Source organism: Channa argus, chromosome 14 (genome assembly GCF_033026475.1).
Source record: "Channa argus isolate prfri chromosome 14, Channa argus male v1.0, whole genome shotgun sequence".
NCBI lineage: Eukaryota > Metazoa > Chordata > Actinopteri > Anabantiformes > Channidae > Channa > Channa argus.
In genome coordinates this window covers 7477260-7495898 of record NC_090210.1, presented here as the reverse complement: position 1 = coordinate 7495898, position 18639 = coordinate 7477260, and the positions used below count along the sequence as shown (strand labels likewise).

General features: G+C 40.1%; 1 protein-coding gene across 2 annotated transcripts; it reads left to right on the top strand.

Moving 5' to 3' along the window:
• Positions 1 to 5644: 5644 nt before the first annotated feature.
• LOC137098219 (integrin alpha-6-like) lies at positions 5645 to 18536 on the top strand. Of its 2 annotated transcripts, XM_067474226.1 has the most exons (26): positions 5645 to 5916; positions 10102 to 10229; positions 10328 to 10407; positions 10972 to 11233; positions 11416 to 11547; positions 11634 to 11847; positions 11953 to 12146; positions 12258 to 12355; positions 12538 to 12665; positions 12746 to 12835; positions 12931 to 12992; positions 13186 to 13355; positions 13449 to 13592; positions 13703 to 13818; positions 13946 to 14102; positions 14192 to 14275; positions 14371 to 14450; positions 15156 to 15233; positions 15314 to 15416; positions 15547 to 15717; positions 15884 to 15985; positions 16090 to 16200; positions 16633 to 16728; positions 16930 to 17055; positions 17138 to 17221; positions 17779 to 17917. In XM_067474226.1, the coding sequence occupies exons 1-25, from the start codon at positions 5741 to 5743 to the stop codon at positions 17204 to 17206; spliced, it is 3171 nt and encodes a 1056-aa protein (XP_067330327.1). In that variant the 5' UTR covers positions 5645 to 5740; the 3' UTR covers positions 17207 to 17221; positions 17779 to 17917. The 2 variants fall into 2 exon arrangements, with proteins under 2 accessions (XP_067330327.1, XP_067330326.1); XM_067474225.1 differs by lacking the exon at positions 17138 to 17221 and having other exon boundaries at positions 17779 to 18536.
• The last annotated feature ends 103 nt before the right edge of the window (positions 18537 to 18639 follow it).

Here is an 18639-nt window from a genome sequence, read left to right as displayed (position 1 = left end):
AAAAGTATTCGGAACAGATGATACTGATAACTGGCTTTATCATTCCATCTATGAGGCTAAGCACATTGATGTGGCAGATGTTTCGATGTCAAATTGGGCAACATCGAGTGCACATGTGTCATAAGTTACAAATATCAGTGGAGCCTCCCTCTTGATTGACAGTTACAGGGTGGAAAACTTTCTCTTTTGACCTTTAGAGTATTTCACTGTGAGGAATGCTTTTGTCTTTTTCACATAGTGGAAATATTTTTGGAGGCGTGAACTGGTGCTCTCAGACCACAGATATGGAACAAAAGCTATCCATGCATCCATTGATTCCTGTTTGTTCCTTTGACACTCTTCCTGTATCTAAACAACCAAAGAACAATGCTAAAATAAGAACTTGGGTGCGCTCTGTGTGTGTGCATGTGTGTGTGATTGTGTTTGTGTGTGGATAATATGCTTCACCCAAGACAGTTCTAAATCTTTATGGACTCTTTATGGAGTCTGTGTACTTCTCTTGTCTTCCTTGATTCAGACTAACACACATTTACATCAACACACATTGGATCTCACTGCCCTGCACAATGCCCTCTTATTCTTCTGTATCTACAAAAAACCGGTTATACAGCTTAAAGCAATACCCTTTTAGCTATGTGTGTGTGTGTGTGTGTGTGTGTGTGTGTGTGTGTGTGTGTGTGTGTCTGTGTCTGTTTACAGGCCTCATTCAGACGTGTGGAGACATTTGGGTAGAATCATGGTACAATCAGATAAGCGTGATAGGAGAACAAATGTTTTACTTCTTTATTCCTCAGAGGAATTCCCCAGCCCAAATATCTCAAATGTTTTTTTTTTTAATCTATTGTCACACATGCTGTGACATGCACACATTTGTGTTGGACCATCTGAACCACAAAAAAAAACAACAAACTTCATCAAAACTAACTAACTAACTAACTCATTAGCTCAGACAGAGGCCAAACAGTGCAAATAATGAGGCTTTAAATGTCACTGATGTGCAATATTACAATATAGTATATGTGATACTTACAATACACTGATCAGGCATAACATTTTGACCACCTGCGCAATTTATTGCAATGCATTGCATATTGGTGTTGATGTTCCAGAAGTCATACTTAGCTTTCCTGCTTTGACTCTTTCCAACAGCCATAAATATATTCTGCAGTAGCAATGTGAGCTGTGTGTGTGTGTTAGTGTGTGTGGACAAAAACAGAGGGAAAATAGCTGTCTCGTGGTGCCTAAGGAACAAGGGGGGAATGTTGCAGGAATTTCACAAGTTTCGAGGAATCTTCTAAGTGCCATTAAAACTGTGTGTGCATGTGTGAGAATTAACAATTAGTATGTATAACTCTCTCTGCCTGCCAAAGCAAAACACTATGGCGAACGGTTTTGTTGAGCTGCTAACTTTGAGCTTGTGCATGCCCTAAAGCAGAGTAATAGTGGAGAGGAAGATAATTGCACCTAGACACACACAATTATAGACATCAAATAACATTTATCTGCTTTTTCAATCATATTTTGAATTTGATCATTAAGTATCACACACACAAATACAGCATATGCAGTATGATGTTCTTGATTTATATGCTTATAAATCCTTATTCTTCGCTATTGTTAAGTTCTTAGGTTTTGATAGCAAGAAAGTTTAGAAAATTTAAATGACCCAAAGGAATCCAACGAGGAACAAGACTGACAGTCTACATTGATGTGGTGTGTGCTGTTACTGAGCTATTTTTCTGGGACTATTGTTTGCTTTCTCAAACTCATATATTTAAAAGCCAGTCCATATTTTCTTAGCCCTCAACATTTGCTGAGTGACTTGGGGGGAGAAGAATATGATAGAACAACACATAGCATGGAACAGGAAACACAGAGGCAGTGGTTTTGAAGTTGTTTTAAAATCTGGGACATGAACCTGTCGAGAGAACAATGAACGAACTGAAAATGATATTTTTTTTTCTTCCACTCTGCGCCATCCTTATTATTATCTTTTTGAAGCACACCTGGACCTGGACCCCTCCTAAAGGCCCCTCCCATAACTACTGCCATCTCATATTACATCCTCTGGCCAGGGCTGGGACAAACACAGACACATACACATACACACCCTGCAAATTCGAAATGCGCAAAAAGGGGGTTGCAATTGTCTCAAGGGTGTTTCAGCACAGCTGGACAAGAGAGGACATCAATTAGTCTTTATTGATTGTAATCAATACAGTCATCAAGAAGGGAAAAGGATCTGTTACAGTCAGCACTGTGTGTACCTCACAATGTTTTACCCCAAGTAATAGTTTAACGGGTTTCAGCTTGTCCCTTCAGGGGTCGCCACAGCGGAATGTGTTCCGCATTTTGATTTGGCATGAGTTTTTATGCTAGATGCCTTACCGGCCACAAGCTTCCCATTTTTTCATTTCAACCTGCGGCCTTCTGCATCCCAACCCAATTCTCTACCACTGAGCCACCAGACCCACATTTTAACCCCGAGTAAATCCGAGGATCAATATGGTGAAATAGAGATACTACAAAGGGGATTGTAAATTAGACGTTTGTCCGACAATGTCATTTAGCTGCTAACTGATTGCTCTCTGCTTTGTTAGCTGTACAGTACAGTAGATTCTCAACATGCTTACAGTATTTATTGTTAATGTTCATGAAGGAACCTCTACTTAGCTGGAAAACCCTTTTCTTTCACTTCTTTATTAGCATTGGCATGAGCTTTCCTATTCTTCCTGGGGTCCAAAAGCCCTCTAATCTTATAACATAAAGCATTAAAATTATGATTTTCACGTGTTAAAATTCCATGGATATTAGGGTGAGTACATTACATACTTTTTTTTGTTTGGTTTTTTGATTGATTTATATTACTTTAAAATCCTTGTTGTGTAGATTTAATTGTGTACTTTGTGTTTTGCCATGACCACATTGGCTACAGAATGGAAAAAAGAAACATGTTTGTGTCGACTGTGGGGAATGAAATGATTGTCCTCTTGACATGTTGGGTAAGTTTGTTTTTGAGATCACCCTCAGCGCAGCACTGTCAACATGTTGCTCCAACCACGAGCCGACTAGCTTAGCTCAACATAAGGGGACTGAAAACATGGGGCACAGACACATGGCTGTGTCTGGAGGGGAAATCTTGGGGATTAAATACTCAGTGGGCTTATGAAGTTGTGTTAGGTAATTTAGCAGCGCTTTGAACAGAGCCAGGCTAGCTAGCTAGTTTCCAGTCTTTATGCTAAGCTAAGCTGACAACTTCTTGGCCGTAGCTTTACGTTTATAGCACACAGATGAAGAAGTAATATCAATCTTCCTATATGTCTGTTGTAAGAAAGCAGACAAAAGCATTTTCCAAAATGTCAAAGGACTTCTTTATGATATGCTACTGTGCACTGTGTTTACACAAACCCAACAGATGTGCGGTAACTTGACACGTGTCCTATCAGCAGTGATCATTAATCCTCTGTCTGACCTGGGTTGTTCTGAAAGTCTTCAGGGTTTTTAGCCGAGGGCTGTTTTATCCACTTCTCTAATCTGAACTACAATCAGCTGTAAATTAATTCTGAGATGAGCTGCTGTCAACATATTAACAGGCTTACATAATCAATAGTGCTCAGGGAAAGTGTGGTGCATATAAGTGTGAACGTTGTGAAAGCTCTTGGCTTATATGTTCACAAAAGATTGTGAAACTGACTGTGCATGCATCTGTGCTTTTATCAGTATCCCAAGGCTACATGTTTCTACAGTGTCATAAACACACACCCTACCATTTAGCACACTGTGCCACACCCTCACATGAGTGTGTGTTTGTCTCCCCTTAGTGTACCTGGAACTGCAGCTTTAAAGACAAATACTTGGCTGAGGCTTGGGCGAGTCCATTTGAAATGAGCCCTGCATTTTTGACATGCGCATGTGTCAGAGAGCACTGCTTTCACTGTCTTTCACCCGAGGGAAGGTTTTAGCTCCTCTGCTGTCGTAACACTGAACATGCTGTACAGAGAGTACATGGACATGACTCAATTCTAAATTCTTGGGAAAGATAATGTGTATGTGCATGCATTTTATCAGGAAATATTCTTTGTATTGAAGGATTGTGTACATAAAATACCCAGCGACAGCGGTGACTCACTGATAATGTTGCCACTAAGCCAATTCAGAATTATGTATCTAATTGAACCTTTATTCTGGTTCATTTAACAGTCTGTTATCACACATCTTATCAATATTATCGAGAGTCAGGTCCTACTTTTGTTCACTCCCTCTATGGCAGGATTTTGTCATTAAATTCATGAAGATCAACAGCTTTTGGCTTGTCCCTTCAGGGGTCGAACAGGTGTTTTTACGCCAGACGCCCTTCCCGCCGCAACCCCTTCCATTTTTATCTGGGCTCAGGACCAGCACCAAGGTGGCCTTTGGTGGCTGGGTGGAGAGACGACTGGCGGGGTGGGATTCGAACCCGCGGCCTTCTGCATCCCAACCCAATGCTCTACCACTGGGTTGTGTTATTTATCTGTTCACTCAATTTCTAATACAAAAATCTGTGTTTTTTGCCCATTTTCAAGTAATGCTGAATCACAGAATCTGATCCTTGCTGAAGATCTGACCGAAGAGTATAAAAGACCCGTATCGGAACCACATTCTCCCTCCGCCCTTTCCCCCTTTTTGCACTCCCCTCTTCAGCCATTATTTGTGCCTTTTATACTGTATGTGGGCACTTTCTTTCTCCCTCTACCCTTCTGTCTGCCCTGTTGGTCTGTATGTAGACAAAGACAGCATTGTCAGCTAAAATAGTGTGTTGTGGGGACAAGTTTCGGTTCAACGTCTCATAGAATGTCTTGAAAACCAGTGTGTGTTAATGTGTGGGTCAGTGCCCAGTCCGGTCTCTGGCTCCTCCTCTGACTCATGTAATGAGTCATTACAAAAGACGCAAGCCCTGTGGCAAAAGGTTTGTAATTCTAAATTCTGACTTGTGTGTAGTTTGGACAACCGAGCTGTGATTTGTAGAGGCCACCTACTGTACTATGAAGACACCAGTTGGTGCAAATGTCAATTTTCTTCCTTTGGTTCAGTTCTGTGTCTTTATCACACTCTCTGCCTTTGTGTCTCACTTTCCATCTGTCTCTCCCACTCTAGACCATTGCGATGCTACTGGTGTCTGAACCAAATAGCCAGTGCCAAGAAGGCATATTGGTATTTTTGCAAAATTACTGTAGCTGTAACTACTGAACTTAGCACCATCATGTCTCTCCCAAACTATGGCTTTGCTCAATAAACACACTTTAGCGTGATAGTAAATTTGCCTCTTGTGGAACATAGACTATGTGTTTACTCTTGTTTCCAAGGGAGTTTAATTGCAGCGTTTTATTACAGTGTTATACTTAGAGGTGTACTGTCAGGAGCTTCCAGTGTAGCCTCAGCAGCTGTGTTTGTTGCTGCCTCAGGCATCATTAACCCGTTAAATCACAGCATCGATCCGCTCCAAACTAACAACAGAGGTAATAACGTTTTGCAACGAGAATATTCTTGACAAAAAACGAGCAGTAACTACAAGGTGTGGTGGAATGGTGTGTGTGTGTGTGTGTGTGTGTGTGTGTTCCAGGAGAAAGCAGAGGGAGGGGCAGCTGCAAGTAAAGGGGATAACTTTCAACCGTGCAGCAGTCAGTGAGTCGCACTCTGCAACAACTTCGACAAGGTCTCACCTTTAATCCGTGTAAAGGAGTTTAGCATTTGGCTGTGTCTCATGGAGGACCGGATCACCTGTGGACTGTGGCTACTCGTCTTTCTCGCGGGATGTGGACGACTGTCGGCTTTCAACCTGGACACCGACAATGTCCAGCGGAAGAACGGGGATCCAGGCAGCCTTTTCGGCTTCTCCCTTGCCATGCACCGGCAGCTCATCCCGTCGGAAAAGAGAATGTAAGAGCGGCTCATTTAAAGCGGTACAAGTCTGGAAGCCACGTATTAACTGTTGTGTCGACCCTACATTGGTGTCACACTTATGTAAAAAAACCCAACTTTTTAAGCATCCAGGGAGACGAAATGAAATCCCAGAACAGTGTAGACAACTGTAAACTGGTTTTGTATTGTCAGAGCTGCTACCTGAGAAATAATCTCAAATAAAAAAAAAATGAAAATGTGCTTAAGCCGACCTCAGGTGTGTCGCAGTAAGATTCACAGCCTTTCTTGTACTGTACTTTTTAACCTGTTCACAGTTTATCCGCAGGCCTACTCTTTGTTAATCTTTACGCCTTTCCCTCCAGGTTACTTATTTATAAGCGATCCTTGGACTTCCAGCAAAACTTTTAGGGACGCAGGCACATGTGCGCGCACGTCTTTTCTCGTATTTCAAAGTAAGAGCGTGGTATGTAGGCCTAAAACACGTCCTTCAATCATTTTTACCATCTTTGTGGGCATTGTTTCAAAAGGATTTGTCCTTTTTTCTTAAAGCTCAGTGCCATCAAGTGGTGGCTGCTTTGAATGGTTTGAATTTAAAGTGACCTCAGGTTATAGGAAGCTTGTATATGATGGTCCAGACAGAAATATATATTTTTTTGTATTGTAAGTCCATCAGTGGTGAAGAAAGTATTCAGAGCCTTAGGTTAAAGTAACTAGCATGATCAAAATGAATGTAAAGAGCCAATGTGTTCAAATGGAGCATAAATGTGAGTCTGTGATGTTTTACTAGTGAATTATTACTGATGTGTTGAGTAGGAAGCATCTTAAATCTAAAATAATAATTTATTTAAGTCTTTATTAAGTAATATGTAAATAAATGTTGGGGAGTATAAATAGCATAAATTCGAATAACCAGACACAGTACATACTAGGTACAGTATTTACAGTATTCTGACCTAGATAATGTAGACTGAGTTGTTAGCTGAATAACTGAGAAGAAGAAGAGCACCTAAATGACTAATTGTTTAGGTAATTTGCCTTTAAAATGAGAGGACAGGTTTTCCATATCTTAAAATGTTAAAATTGTTACCTATGAGTTTTGTAATGTTATCAAACAAAACAAGTGATTTTAATACTTTAACTGTAGTACTTTTTAAAACATTAATAAGCAGTTATGATTAGATCAGATTAATCAGTAATGAAAAATACGTTATTTGTTGCAGCGATTTTTTTCAGGTATAATGTAAATCTAGTTTTGTCCTTAATGAGTCTGTCTTGAACTATCAAGAGCATGCACATGTTTTGGTAAATGGCTGCTTATATAGTGCTTTTATCTAATACATTGCAACACATAGCCAGGAGGGACTGGGAATCAACCCACTGACCCTGTGGTCCATGGAAAAAGGCCTTAACAACTGAGCTACAGCGACCCCTGTTGTATTGTGGTACAGGTTCAAATGCTTGTTAACAAGTAATGGTGTTGTCGCATTTGTGTGTGAACACATACATTCATGTAGATGAAGTGTCCTTCTGTGTGTGTGGTGCTTATGGATGCTGTGGAGCACTGAGGCGTTGCCTTGTTGTCAGTCATCTGGAAGAGTGTCAGAGAGCTCAGTGTGCTGCTTGATACATTGCTAACCCTGACGCACGAAGGAAAAGAGACTTAGATTTGAGAGTTCACAAATTCCGTTAAAACAATGTGTGTGCTGAAATAATTGTTAACATGTGTGTACTTGTGTCCCTCATGTGTATATCCTCACTGCTGGGTGTGCACTGTGAGTCACAGTTCTTTTCCATCATTGCACGCCAACATTTACTCAGACTGATATCTTTCTCTGTCTTTCATGCCGTACAGGGCAAAGTGTTTCTTGTACCTGCAGGAGAGGGCAGGAGCTGACGGGATCGTGTATATGCATGTAGGTGTGTGTGTGTGTGTGTGAGTAAGAAAAAGTATTCCACGGTGGCTTGTAATTGCAAGGTGGAGCTGTGTGTATAATAAAATCAAGATAGAACGTGCAAAATGCATGAGTGGGGGGAGGAGGGAGTGTTAGTCTAGGGAAGTTTAGGAGCTTGGATTGAGTGTGAGAAATGTGTGAGAAAGTTAATGCATATGTATGTGTGTTATTGGGAAATAAACTGGCTCTAGAGAAATGTAGCAAGAACATACATAGACATGCTGTGAGAAAAAGGAAAGTAAGCTGTGGTGGCATGTTAAATACTAATGTTAATGTCATTCTGTGTCTACGTTCCAGAAATGAGAGAGGAGATAGGACTGTACAGTTGAAATAAGCTTTGTGGTTGATTGTATGTGGCCTGTGTATTTGATAAAGAACAAGCATAGGGCCAGTTTAGTTGTAGGTTACCCAATGTTGTGCAACATCAAAGAGATTGAGAGAAAGAAACTGAAGAAAATAAATAGGTGATGGCTGCAGGAATGCTGAGAGGATTATAAATCACTTTTACATCTGGGCACCAAATATCAGCTGTTACTCAACCGACAGGCTCAAGCCAGGCAGACAGATGGAAAGAATTGTTGGGTAAGACTTGATACAAACCTCTGGATCTGTGGCTTATTTTGAGGTCAAGACATCAAATTGATAAGGTGGAACTGGCTGTTTCTAACAAAGGTGCTAGTAGTTCAATTTCTGCTAAAAAAAACACACACACCTCTATCAATGGTATATGTCTTTCTAAAGGTCCCTGCAAAATGTCCTATTCTATTGTCAAATGCTGTTCTGTTGCTGTTTGTTGCATTTGTCACACATACATAAGACACTGAGGCCACTTCACAATGTGATTAATTAGTAGGAAGCATGACAGTATCCAATCTCTTTTGATCCAGGGGAGACATCAGACCCAGTGACCCTTTTTAATAGGGTTTATTTGTGTTGGCAGTTCCCTTTTTGCACTTTCTCCTGACTTCCTGTGTCTCTGAGGTTAGTGGGAGTGGAGATGTTAGTCACTAATCATCTCGGCTAAATGAGGACTCATTTGAATCAGAATTATTTTTAATAGACAATGATATCCTCTGGCAATTTTTTCCTAGTGTAAAAATGTTTTCTTTTCAGTGTGGTAGTGCAAGTAGAGGTGGCAAGTTTACTGAGACTTCAGACTGTGTGGTAGTCTCCCCTAGTAGTTAAAAACAGGATTTAAGGGGTGGAATAACAGTACAAATTATAGTACTCTGGTTTTTGAAACAAGGCCAAACCAATGCACTGGCTAAAATGGTAAAGGCAGTGTATACTTCCCTGGGTTTTTCTGCAGAACACATTTAAGCAGCGTTAAGATACTGTGGGTAACTGTATTATATTACAGATACAATAAGCCATATTTTTCTATGTAAATAGATTTATTGTCTTTGCTAAAATCCCCATCACACCTACTGAAATTAATATTCACAATGACTAATGCTGACTCGAAAAAGTTGGCTTTATTGTTGTCCGGGATGTGGAGTGTTTCCAGTGATGATGGAGGAAACACTGAAAACCATGCTGATCAGATTAGGCCTTGGCTCTTCACTCTTTCTGTATTTCTCTGTAAATTTCATCCCAGATGGTGTGTGCATCTGTGAAAGCTTTGTCTTCCAGCTAAAAATGGCTTTGGCTAATCTCATTTGGTCAAGGCAATGTGCTGTACAACGTTTACTCTGAATGTCATCGGACAAACAAAGCACACAGATCGAGCTAAAGGAACGTTCAGAGATCAGCATATTGTGTATGTGTTACATTCTCTGCTGTAAACCACCATGATGCGTCCGTTTACGGATTACATCTTTGACTTGTTTTGAATTTAGTCTGTAGGAAACCCTGGAAACTGGATGCCCATCATCAAGACTTGGGCGTGGCATTTGCCCTTTGTCCACAATGGCAGCTTCTGTATGTGTGTGTGTGTTCAGTTTTGTAGGAGTGATAGAAAGCCTGGTTCAGTCATTTAAAGGAGGCATTTGAAAGGGGTCTTTGACTCAGTTGAACTGTGAAGATGTGGAAAATCCCTTCGGTGGCGGTCATATGTGTTTGTATGTGAATATGGCTGCTAGGTGACACACTAGACTGGAATATGTAGTAAGAAAATATGCATGTGTAATGTCCGAGCACTTCTCATTGTGACTCTTTAGATGGCAGAAGTATCACTGCTTGAGTGTTTTCACCATGTGCATTTGGTCGAGCTGCTCGTGGCTTAATGGATTCATTTGTTGACCTATTACAGGCTGCTGGTTGGTGCCCCAAGAGCGAAAGCTTTAGGAGGCCAAAAATCTAAAGTTACAGGAGGACTCTACAGCTGTGACATGAGCTCCACCTCAACTAGTTGCACCAGAGTTATCTTTGATGATGATGGTAAGATACAATATCTATAAACTTTTAAACTTAAAATAATTTCTCCATGATTTAATCCACAGTGTTAATTTCTGTCTCTGCCTTCTTACTCTATGTAGAGAATTTAGGTAAAGAAAGCAAAGAGAACCAATGGATGGGAGTGACAGTCCAAAGTCAAGGGCCAGGGGGGAATGTTCTGGTAAGACTGTCTTAATTACTGGCAATGAACATGAAGAAGCTCACTCATATAACAATTACTGTTAAAGCAACAGAAACATGTTCCCCCAGTAATCCTAGTGATCAGAAAAGAACTGTATAATAAAGTGTTAATATTAATGTTGTGCAGACATTAAAAGTCTGTTATTGTAAGTATTAGTTTCTATTGTTTATCAAATTGTTATTTTTGATTAATCAGTACCGTTTTCCCTTACAAGTTATAATATTCCATAGCCAGAGGAAACCTTTTTGACATTGACATTTCTGTTGATTGACCTGTTCTGTCAGCTTTGTAAGAATGTTCCTGTTTTGACCAAAAACAGTCCAAAATCCAAAAGATGTTCATCCTATGGTATAAAAAATGAAAAGCGCCAAATCTTCACAGTTCGGATGAATTGCAGACAATAAATAAAAAGATATAAATATTATATTATTATAACTTATAAGTGATTGTTAAGGCACCTCAATGTGTAACTGTTTTTTTTTAAATCATGTCGCTCCTCACTGTCATCACGTGAACTCCAATGTGTGATCGTTTCTCCAATAGACCTGTGCCCATCGCTACCAGCGCCGTGACAATGTAAACAAACCCTTGGAATCTCGTGATATTATTGGACGCTGCTACGTACTGGGTCAGAACTTGAAAATAAAGACCGGTACCGAAGAAGAAGGAGGTAACTGGCACTTTTGTGACAATCGGCCCCGAGGCCACGAGCTGTTCGGTTCCTGCCAACAAGGTCTCTCTGCAACATTTGACAAGGAATATCATTACCTCATCTTTGCGGCTCCTGGAGCATATAACTGGAAAGGTATATATATGTGTGTGACAGTAAACATACTCATACAACAGTTTAACTGTTGTTTATTCTAGAGGAATTCTTCTTATGATTATTTTTCAGTCATGTGTTTACCATTACTTTGACAGTTAAGATAATTGTGTTATAAGATCTATTCCATCTTATCGCATCTGGTCTCTCCGGCAATCTTTTAGGCCTGGTACGCATGGAACAAAAGAACATGACTATCTTTAATATGGACATCTATGATGATGGTCCTTATGAGACGGGAGATGAAAGAGAAATGAAACCCAACTTAGTCCCCACCCCATCCAGCAGCTACCTGGGTAAGGCACTATTTCTTCACCCTGAATGTGATCATATCATTTACACTAGGAGTGTACGACATTCCTCCATTGTGTCTGTCTCTCAGGCTTCTCTCTGGACTCTGGGATGCATTTGATTAACCAAAGCGAGCTGATTGTGGTGGCAGGAGCTCCCAGAGCGAACCACAGTGGCGCGGTTGTTTTATTGAAGAAAGGGCCAAAGCCCAGCAACATTTTAATTGCCGAGTACATTCTGGAAGGAGAGGGTCTGGCCTCTTCTTTTGGGTATGATCTGGCTGTTATAGATCTCAATGCGGACGGGTGAGTGATGCAGGGTGATACACACAACGTTTAGCTTCTGCTTTGAGAATGCTGTCACTTTTGTTGTCATTAAAGTATGAGCACAAACATGCAGTTGTTTTTTAGTTGGCAGGACATAGTGGTGGGAGCCCCCCAGTACTTTGAAAAGGAAGGAACAATTGGAGGAGCGGTCTATGTCTACATAAACAAAGCTGGAAAGTGGAACCAGGTTACACCTACCAGAATAGATGGAACCAAGGACTCCATGTTTGGCTTGGCTGTTGAAAACATGGGAGACATCAACTTGGACGGTTATAATGGTGAGACTGCAGTGTTTGCGTATGTGCATATGTGTACTACTGTACGCTGGTTTTTCTTGACACCCCTCCATGACTGAACTACCACAGTAAGTCAGTGTTGTTTTCCGTCAGATTTTGCAGTGGGATCTCCCTATGCGAATGACGGTGCAGGAAGTGTTTACATCTACCATGGATCAGCGACAGGACTTAGCTCTAAAAAAGCTGCACAGGTACAGAAAAAACTGTTGTAATAACAGTTGTTTTAGTAAATCATGGGATAATTTCCGTAATATGCAGTATATTTGTAATTTTGTTAGCTTACATTTTCACTTTAGGTTTTCTATGTGTTGGGTCATACCAGATTTGAAAATTTGGATAAAGTTTATAAAACTTTGCATTTGCGTTGGTTTAGGTTCTGTCTGGCGAGCCTTTAGGAGTGAGGCTGTTTGGCTACTCCTTGGCAGGCAACATGGACCTGGATAAGAACTCCTACCCCGACCTAGCTGTGGGTTCCCTCTCAGATTCTGTCTTTATCTACAGGTAAGTGAGCTGGTACATTATTTTGATCATGTGTCTCTCATCAGGATTACCGCCATGCTCACTGATTTCTTTCCACACAGAGCACGACCAGTTATTAACATCCAGAAGGAAATAAAATTCTCACCGAAAGACATCGACTTCAGCAAGAAGAACTGTGGCAACAGCTTCTGGTGAGTTGCTCTAATCAGTAGACTGTTCTTTTACTACTCTGCATTTATCAATTCAGTAGTGTGTCTGATTGTGTAAAACTTCACTGTTTCCCCAGCCTGGAAGTTGAGGCATGCTTCACCTACACTGCCAACCCCCAGAGCTACTCTCCCCCACTGAGTATGATGAGCCTACATTTTCTTTATTTAAGCAAAGTTTTATTTTCATCATGTTTCTCTTCATTACAAAAGATACAGAGACTCAGCAGCAATAAACAACACCTATAATAATGCACAGTAACAGAACTTGTATTTTCTTTTCTAATCTGTCATAATTTTTGCTGCTCTCCTATTCCTCCCTTCTTTCCATTTAGTGGTGGCATACTCTCTTGAGGCAGATGCTGACCACAGAAAGAATGGTCACATTCCCAGGGCGATATTCACAGAAATCTCCTCTTCTGAAAACACCTATGAATCCAAAGGGGTCCTTAACATTAAGAGCAAAGGAACCAAAACGTGTCTTACACGTAAACTTACCATACAGGTAGTCACTCTTATCCTAAATTTCCTCCTTCTTCAGTGATCAAAGTACATTGTGGGAGTACAGTCTGTAATACTGTATGTGTTATTGGTAAAGGAAAATATTCGAGACAAACTGCATGGGATCCCCATCGATGTGTCTGTGGAAATCCAGAATTCCAATCGTAAACGCAGGCAGAGCTCAGCTGCTCAACTGCCACCCGTCCTTGACGCCAAGGAGCCAATGAAAACTCGATCATCGGTTTGTACACATGATACTTGTTACTGAAGCCTAGATTACAACTAGCCTAGACTTGCACTAGGTGTTGCCACTGTCTTTATGTAATCTTTCGTGGCTAAATGTGTTTGTAGGTGAATTTCTTGAAGGTGGGCTGTGGCAGTGACAATGTTTGTCAAAGCAAGCTACAGGTGAAATATCGCTATGGCCAAAAGATGACTGAAGAAGACACATTCACTCCGTTAGATCTGTAAATGGATAATACACCCAAACTCACATACACACACACACACACACACACACACTCATGATTACTTGCACACTGAGCTACACAATACTGGTCACCATACAGCCTCATGATTTCTGTCTGTTTAAAGGGAGGACGGTGTGCCAGTTATCTCAGTCAGCGAACAAAAGGACATCGCTTTAGAGATTAAAGTGACCAATTTCGAAGGAGATGATGCATACGAAGCATATGTGACTGCCTCCTTCCCACCCTCCCTTACCTACTCTACTTTCTGGATTTCACCAACTGTGAGTCTCCTAATGAATGACCCTGACACAAACACACAAACACACACACATAAGACTTGGTGTTTCTGACTGGGACTTGTTATTCTCAGGAGCGGCCGGTCAATTGCCAACCTAATATAAATGGCTCTATGGCCAAGTGTGAGCTTGGAAACCCCTTCAAACATGACTCAGAGGTAAGAGGAAATCACCTTTTGACACAGTTTATCTTCTCTTGACCACAGGTGTCATTGTTAATAATTACAATATGTCTATCTCTGTGTACATGTAGACAACCTTCTATATTATTTTGGGCACATCAGGCATCTCTCTCGACACCACTGAGCTGGAAACTGATCTTCAGCTAGAAACGTAAGTGTACAAAACTTGTTATTCTGCAGCAAAAATTGCTAATATATTGTACAATGATTACACTTACATTGTACATAATTGATGGTTTAATGCTGGTGATGATGCTGAAAATTTGAGGCAAGGTTGGGGACTGTGCTTCCTGCTCAAGTCAAAATCAAGTGCTGTAGGAATGAGTCCTAAAACCTGGAAATCACTTATCAGTTTTGGAATTAGGTTCCCCTGTCCTGAAGGCTAAGTTTTTTTTTTAAATGGGATTTTGGTAAAACATTTGAAATAATGTAGTAAGGAGGAGCAACAAAAAGGTCAAGAGATTTTCCAGTGATGCAAACCAATACATTAAACCAGATACTCTAATGTATAATGATAGATGCTTTACATGCATTCATGTTATTAATAATGTCAAAATAGTTATTTCCTTTCAGAAGAACATCACATGAACTCACTGTTTTTAATGGTCTGGGATTGGGTAGGAATAGTTACAGTGTCTTGATTGTTCTGTTTTTTTGGGCTTGGTTTTTGTTTTTAGCTTGATTGTTCTGTTTTTTTGGGCTTGGTTTTTGTTTTTAGCTTGATTGTTCTGTTTTTTTGAGCTTGGTTTTTGTTTTTAGTTTGTTTGTGTTTAACTATCTTTACCTTTAAAAAACAAAGCTTTTCAGTCCCTTAACAGGATCTGAGTTGACCTGTGTGTAATCTCTGATCCCATAGAACAAGCGACCAGCCGAATATACCTGCAGTTAAAGCAAAGGCAAAGGTAGCCATCCTGTTGCAGCTGTCTGTATCAGGGTAAGAAACACACATATACTATATAAACTTACACATGTACACAGAATTATGCTACTAACTATGCATTTCAATCTTTGCAGTCAAGTGCAGCCCTCTCAGGTCTACTTTTCAGGAGAGGTAAAGGGGGAGACAGCAATTAAGTCTGAAACTGAAATAGGCAGTGCCATCAAACACCAGTTCAGAGTGAGTACAGGAACCCTATTCTGTCACAAGCCACCATAGCAGTATTTAAATGTATAGGCACATGGGCTTTAGTTGGATAATTAATATGTTATCAGGTAAAGTACAATGCTGCTTTGCTCTTGTCTTGCAGATAATCAACCTACGAAATCGCTTGACAGACTTTGGCAACGCCTTCCTGAAGATCAGCTGGCCAAAACTGACAGAGCACGGGAAGTGGCTGCTCTATCTGATGCAGATCAGCTCCACTGGAGTGGAGCGGATAGAGTGCTCTCCTAAAAAGGAGATCAACAGTCTTGGTGTGGTCAGTAAAATATCTCTTTAATGTGTGCTTGTCCATGTGTTCACTTTTTCACATGTATATATTTCACATGTAGAAATGTATTGGAAGAAGCAGACACTTTTACATTTATAGACAAAAAAGATGATAAGTAAATTGAATATTTGGATGTTTTCTTCTCTTCTTTAAGAACCCAACTAACATCAGAACAAGAAGAGCAGCAAAACATGCCCAGAAGAGTGATGAGGGCACTATTTCACGTTTAATTGATACCAAGAAATCAAAAACTCTGGTAACTACACACAACCTACTCCATTTTGTAATGTTAGTATCTTTTATGTGCATTTACAACCAGCTTTTGGAAAAGTATTAATTTTCTGTTACTTTCGTTGACAGTCCTGTGACAAGGGGGCACAATGTGTGACCATAACGTGTCCTCTGAGGGGCCTGGAAAGTAATGCTGTCATCACAATCCACTCACGCCTCTGGAACAGCACCTTCATAGAGGTAAAAATGCGTCTCAGTTTTTATGTCATGATTTTAGTTCGGTAACAACCTCACAGTCCTGTGAAAAAAGTAAAAGAAACTCATTCTTTTTACCTAAACATAAGGAATTTACTAATATGTGTTTCATGTTGAATGACATACCACCTAAACTTACACAATTAACGGATCATAATAAAGCAGTATTAAGTTTGCATCACTCATTCTTATCAAAAAGCTATCATAGACACAGTCTATAGCTTAACACACAACAAATTAACGCATATGTTTAAATCATATATTGCAGGTTATTTGACTAAAAGCATTTTACATTAGACGAATTTCTGTGTAGGGGTTTGTGAGGAAAAACATCTTTCAATGGCTTATTGTACCAAATTAATATTAGCATTATCTTTTATAACTATATAAACTTAATCGCTAATCTTCTTTAAATAGGATTATTCTAATCTGCATCATGTGGAGGTGATAGCGACTGCCTCTCTGCACTTGGATGGCTCAAGAAACATAGTGCTGGAAAATGCCGAGACACAGGTAACTAAACATGATAGGAAAAAGAGATTGCACCACATTTGACAGACTTGGACCAAGAACATGATTATTAAATGCATGATGTGCAGTTTTATGTAATGTGTCATGATATGTACGATATAAACAAAAAGATAAAGACATTTTACTCAAGGTGAGACTCAGATCCCAGAGATCTTAATTCTGCTTCTGTATTGTGTGCCCCAGGTGAGACTGACAGTGTTCCCAGAGAGGCGTGCAGCTCAGTATGGGGGAGTGCCATGGTGGATCATTGTGCTGTCCATCCTGTTTGGGCTGCTATTGTTGGGTCTGCTGGCTTTCCTTCTTTGGAAGGTAGGACACAAGAGCTGGACACATCTTGGTCAAGCTAATAAAAACGTATACACACATTCTCTAACCATTTGCCTCTCCTCAGTGTGGAGTCTTTGGGAAAAAGAATAAGGCGGATCCATCAGAAAAAGAGACACTGACATCAAATGCATAAAAAAAGAGAGAGAGGGTAATTTACCAGGCTTCCCACGAATGTGTAAAATTTCTCTTTCTCCTATTTCTTGCTACAAAAGGGCTGCTTTCTGGCATTAGTCAGGCAGTGGGCATTTCTCATACTGTGACAGGAATGCTCTTATTAAAGCTAACTGATTATTTCTGCACAGAATTTTCACCTGAAAGAGTTTTACACATGATTATGTGTGGATGATTACAGTTTGCCTCCATGGTCAGGGGAGGTGACGGCTGATAGGCAATGACTGTTACTTCATGCTCTCAGGAGCTACATCATGAGGGGCTGTGCTCCATCTCTTAAATGTTCTCTTCTTATTTATAAGTAGTTTTTTTTCTGCTCTCACCATTTAAAAACTGGGGCATTAGAACATGTTTCCTTTCTTTAAGAGGTGTGCTAATGGCTTTTTTTCACCTATTATTGGTTTCGCTGCATCTTATCTCTTGGCTGTGAAACACACTGATGACCAATGTCTCATCAACTTCCTGTGTTTTCTTTCAGAGCCTTTAAATAGCCTATTCTCAAACAATATTTTGTTCTCCCTTTCTTCTATGCAGTGTGGCTTTTTTAAGCGTGCCAAACATGAATACAAGGTTCCCAGTTACAGTGCAGTTCGCATTAAACGGGAGGAGAGAGCGATAAATCCTCGGAGTGGTAACTGGGAAAACCTGGAAAAGAAGCCCTGGATGACAACCTGGCATGATGATGAACATTATTAACAGCCAATGAGATTAACTCCATAAACATTCCTGTCTTTGTGAACTCCCACATATCACAGATTTTTCCTGCCCCGTCTTTGCACAGTTGAGATTGTAAATACAAAGAAAAATTATTTGTTTAAAAGAAAGAACTTAAGACTAAATGCTTGATCAAACCTTCTGCTTTTGTGGATTATTTGATCTTAGGTAAAGTCTGTATGAAGCACTGGAGGGTGAATTACAATGTGGGAGATAGTCCTGCACAACTACTGTCTGTACGTCTGAATTTTAGAGCTTGTTTTGTACATTTACTACATTCAGTGTTGACGGGGGGGTGGGAGGAAGAGGGCAGTAGGGGAGTGTTTCTAGATTGTTTTTGTACATTTTTTAAATTTTTTGCAATGTGTATTTATTGTTTGTGAGGAGTACTTTGTTACGTGCTCTACATGGAGCGCTTCCACAGCCAACTTTTTTTTTTTTTTAAAGTTACTTTTTTTGAATTTTAAAGTGCTGTATATTCTTATGTCTACTACGCATCTGGCTTAACTGTATTAAATCAGTTTGCACAAGAGGTGCTTCAGGTTGTACATTAAAAGGAAGTATGATTTGTAAATATACTACCCAGCTTCTGCAGAATTCACTGGTTTTTATGTGACACAAAATTTCTTGAATAAAATTAAACACATTTGTTCTGTGTGGGATTTTAAGGCCATATCTAAT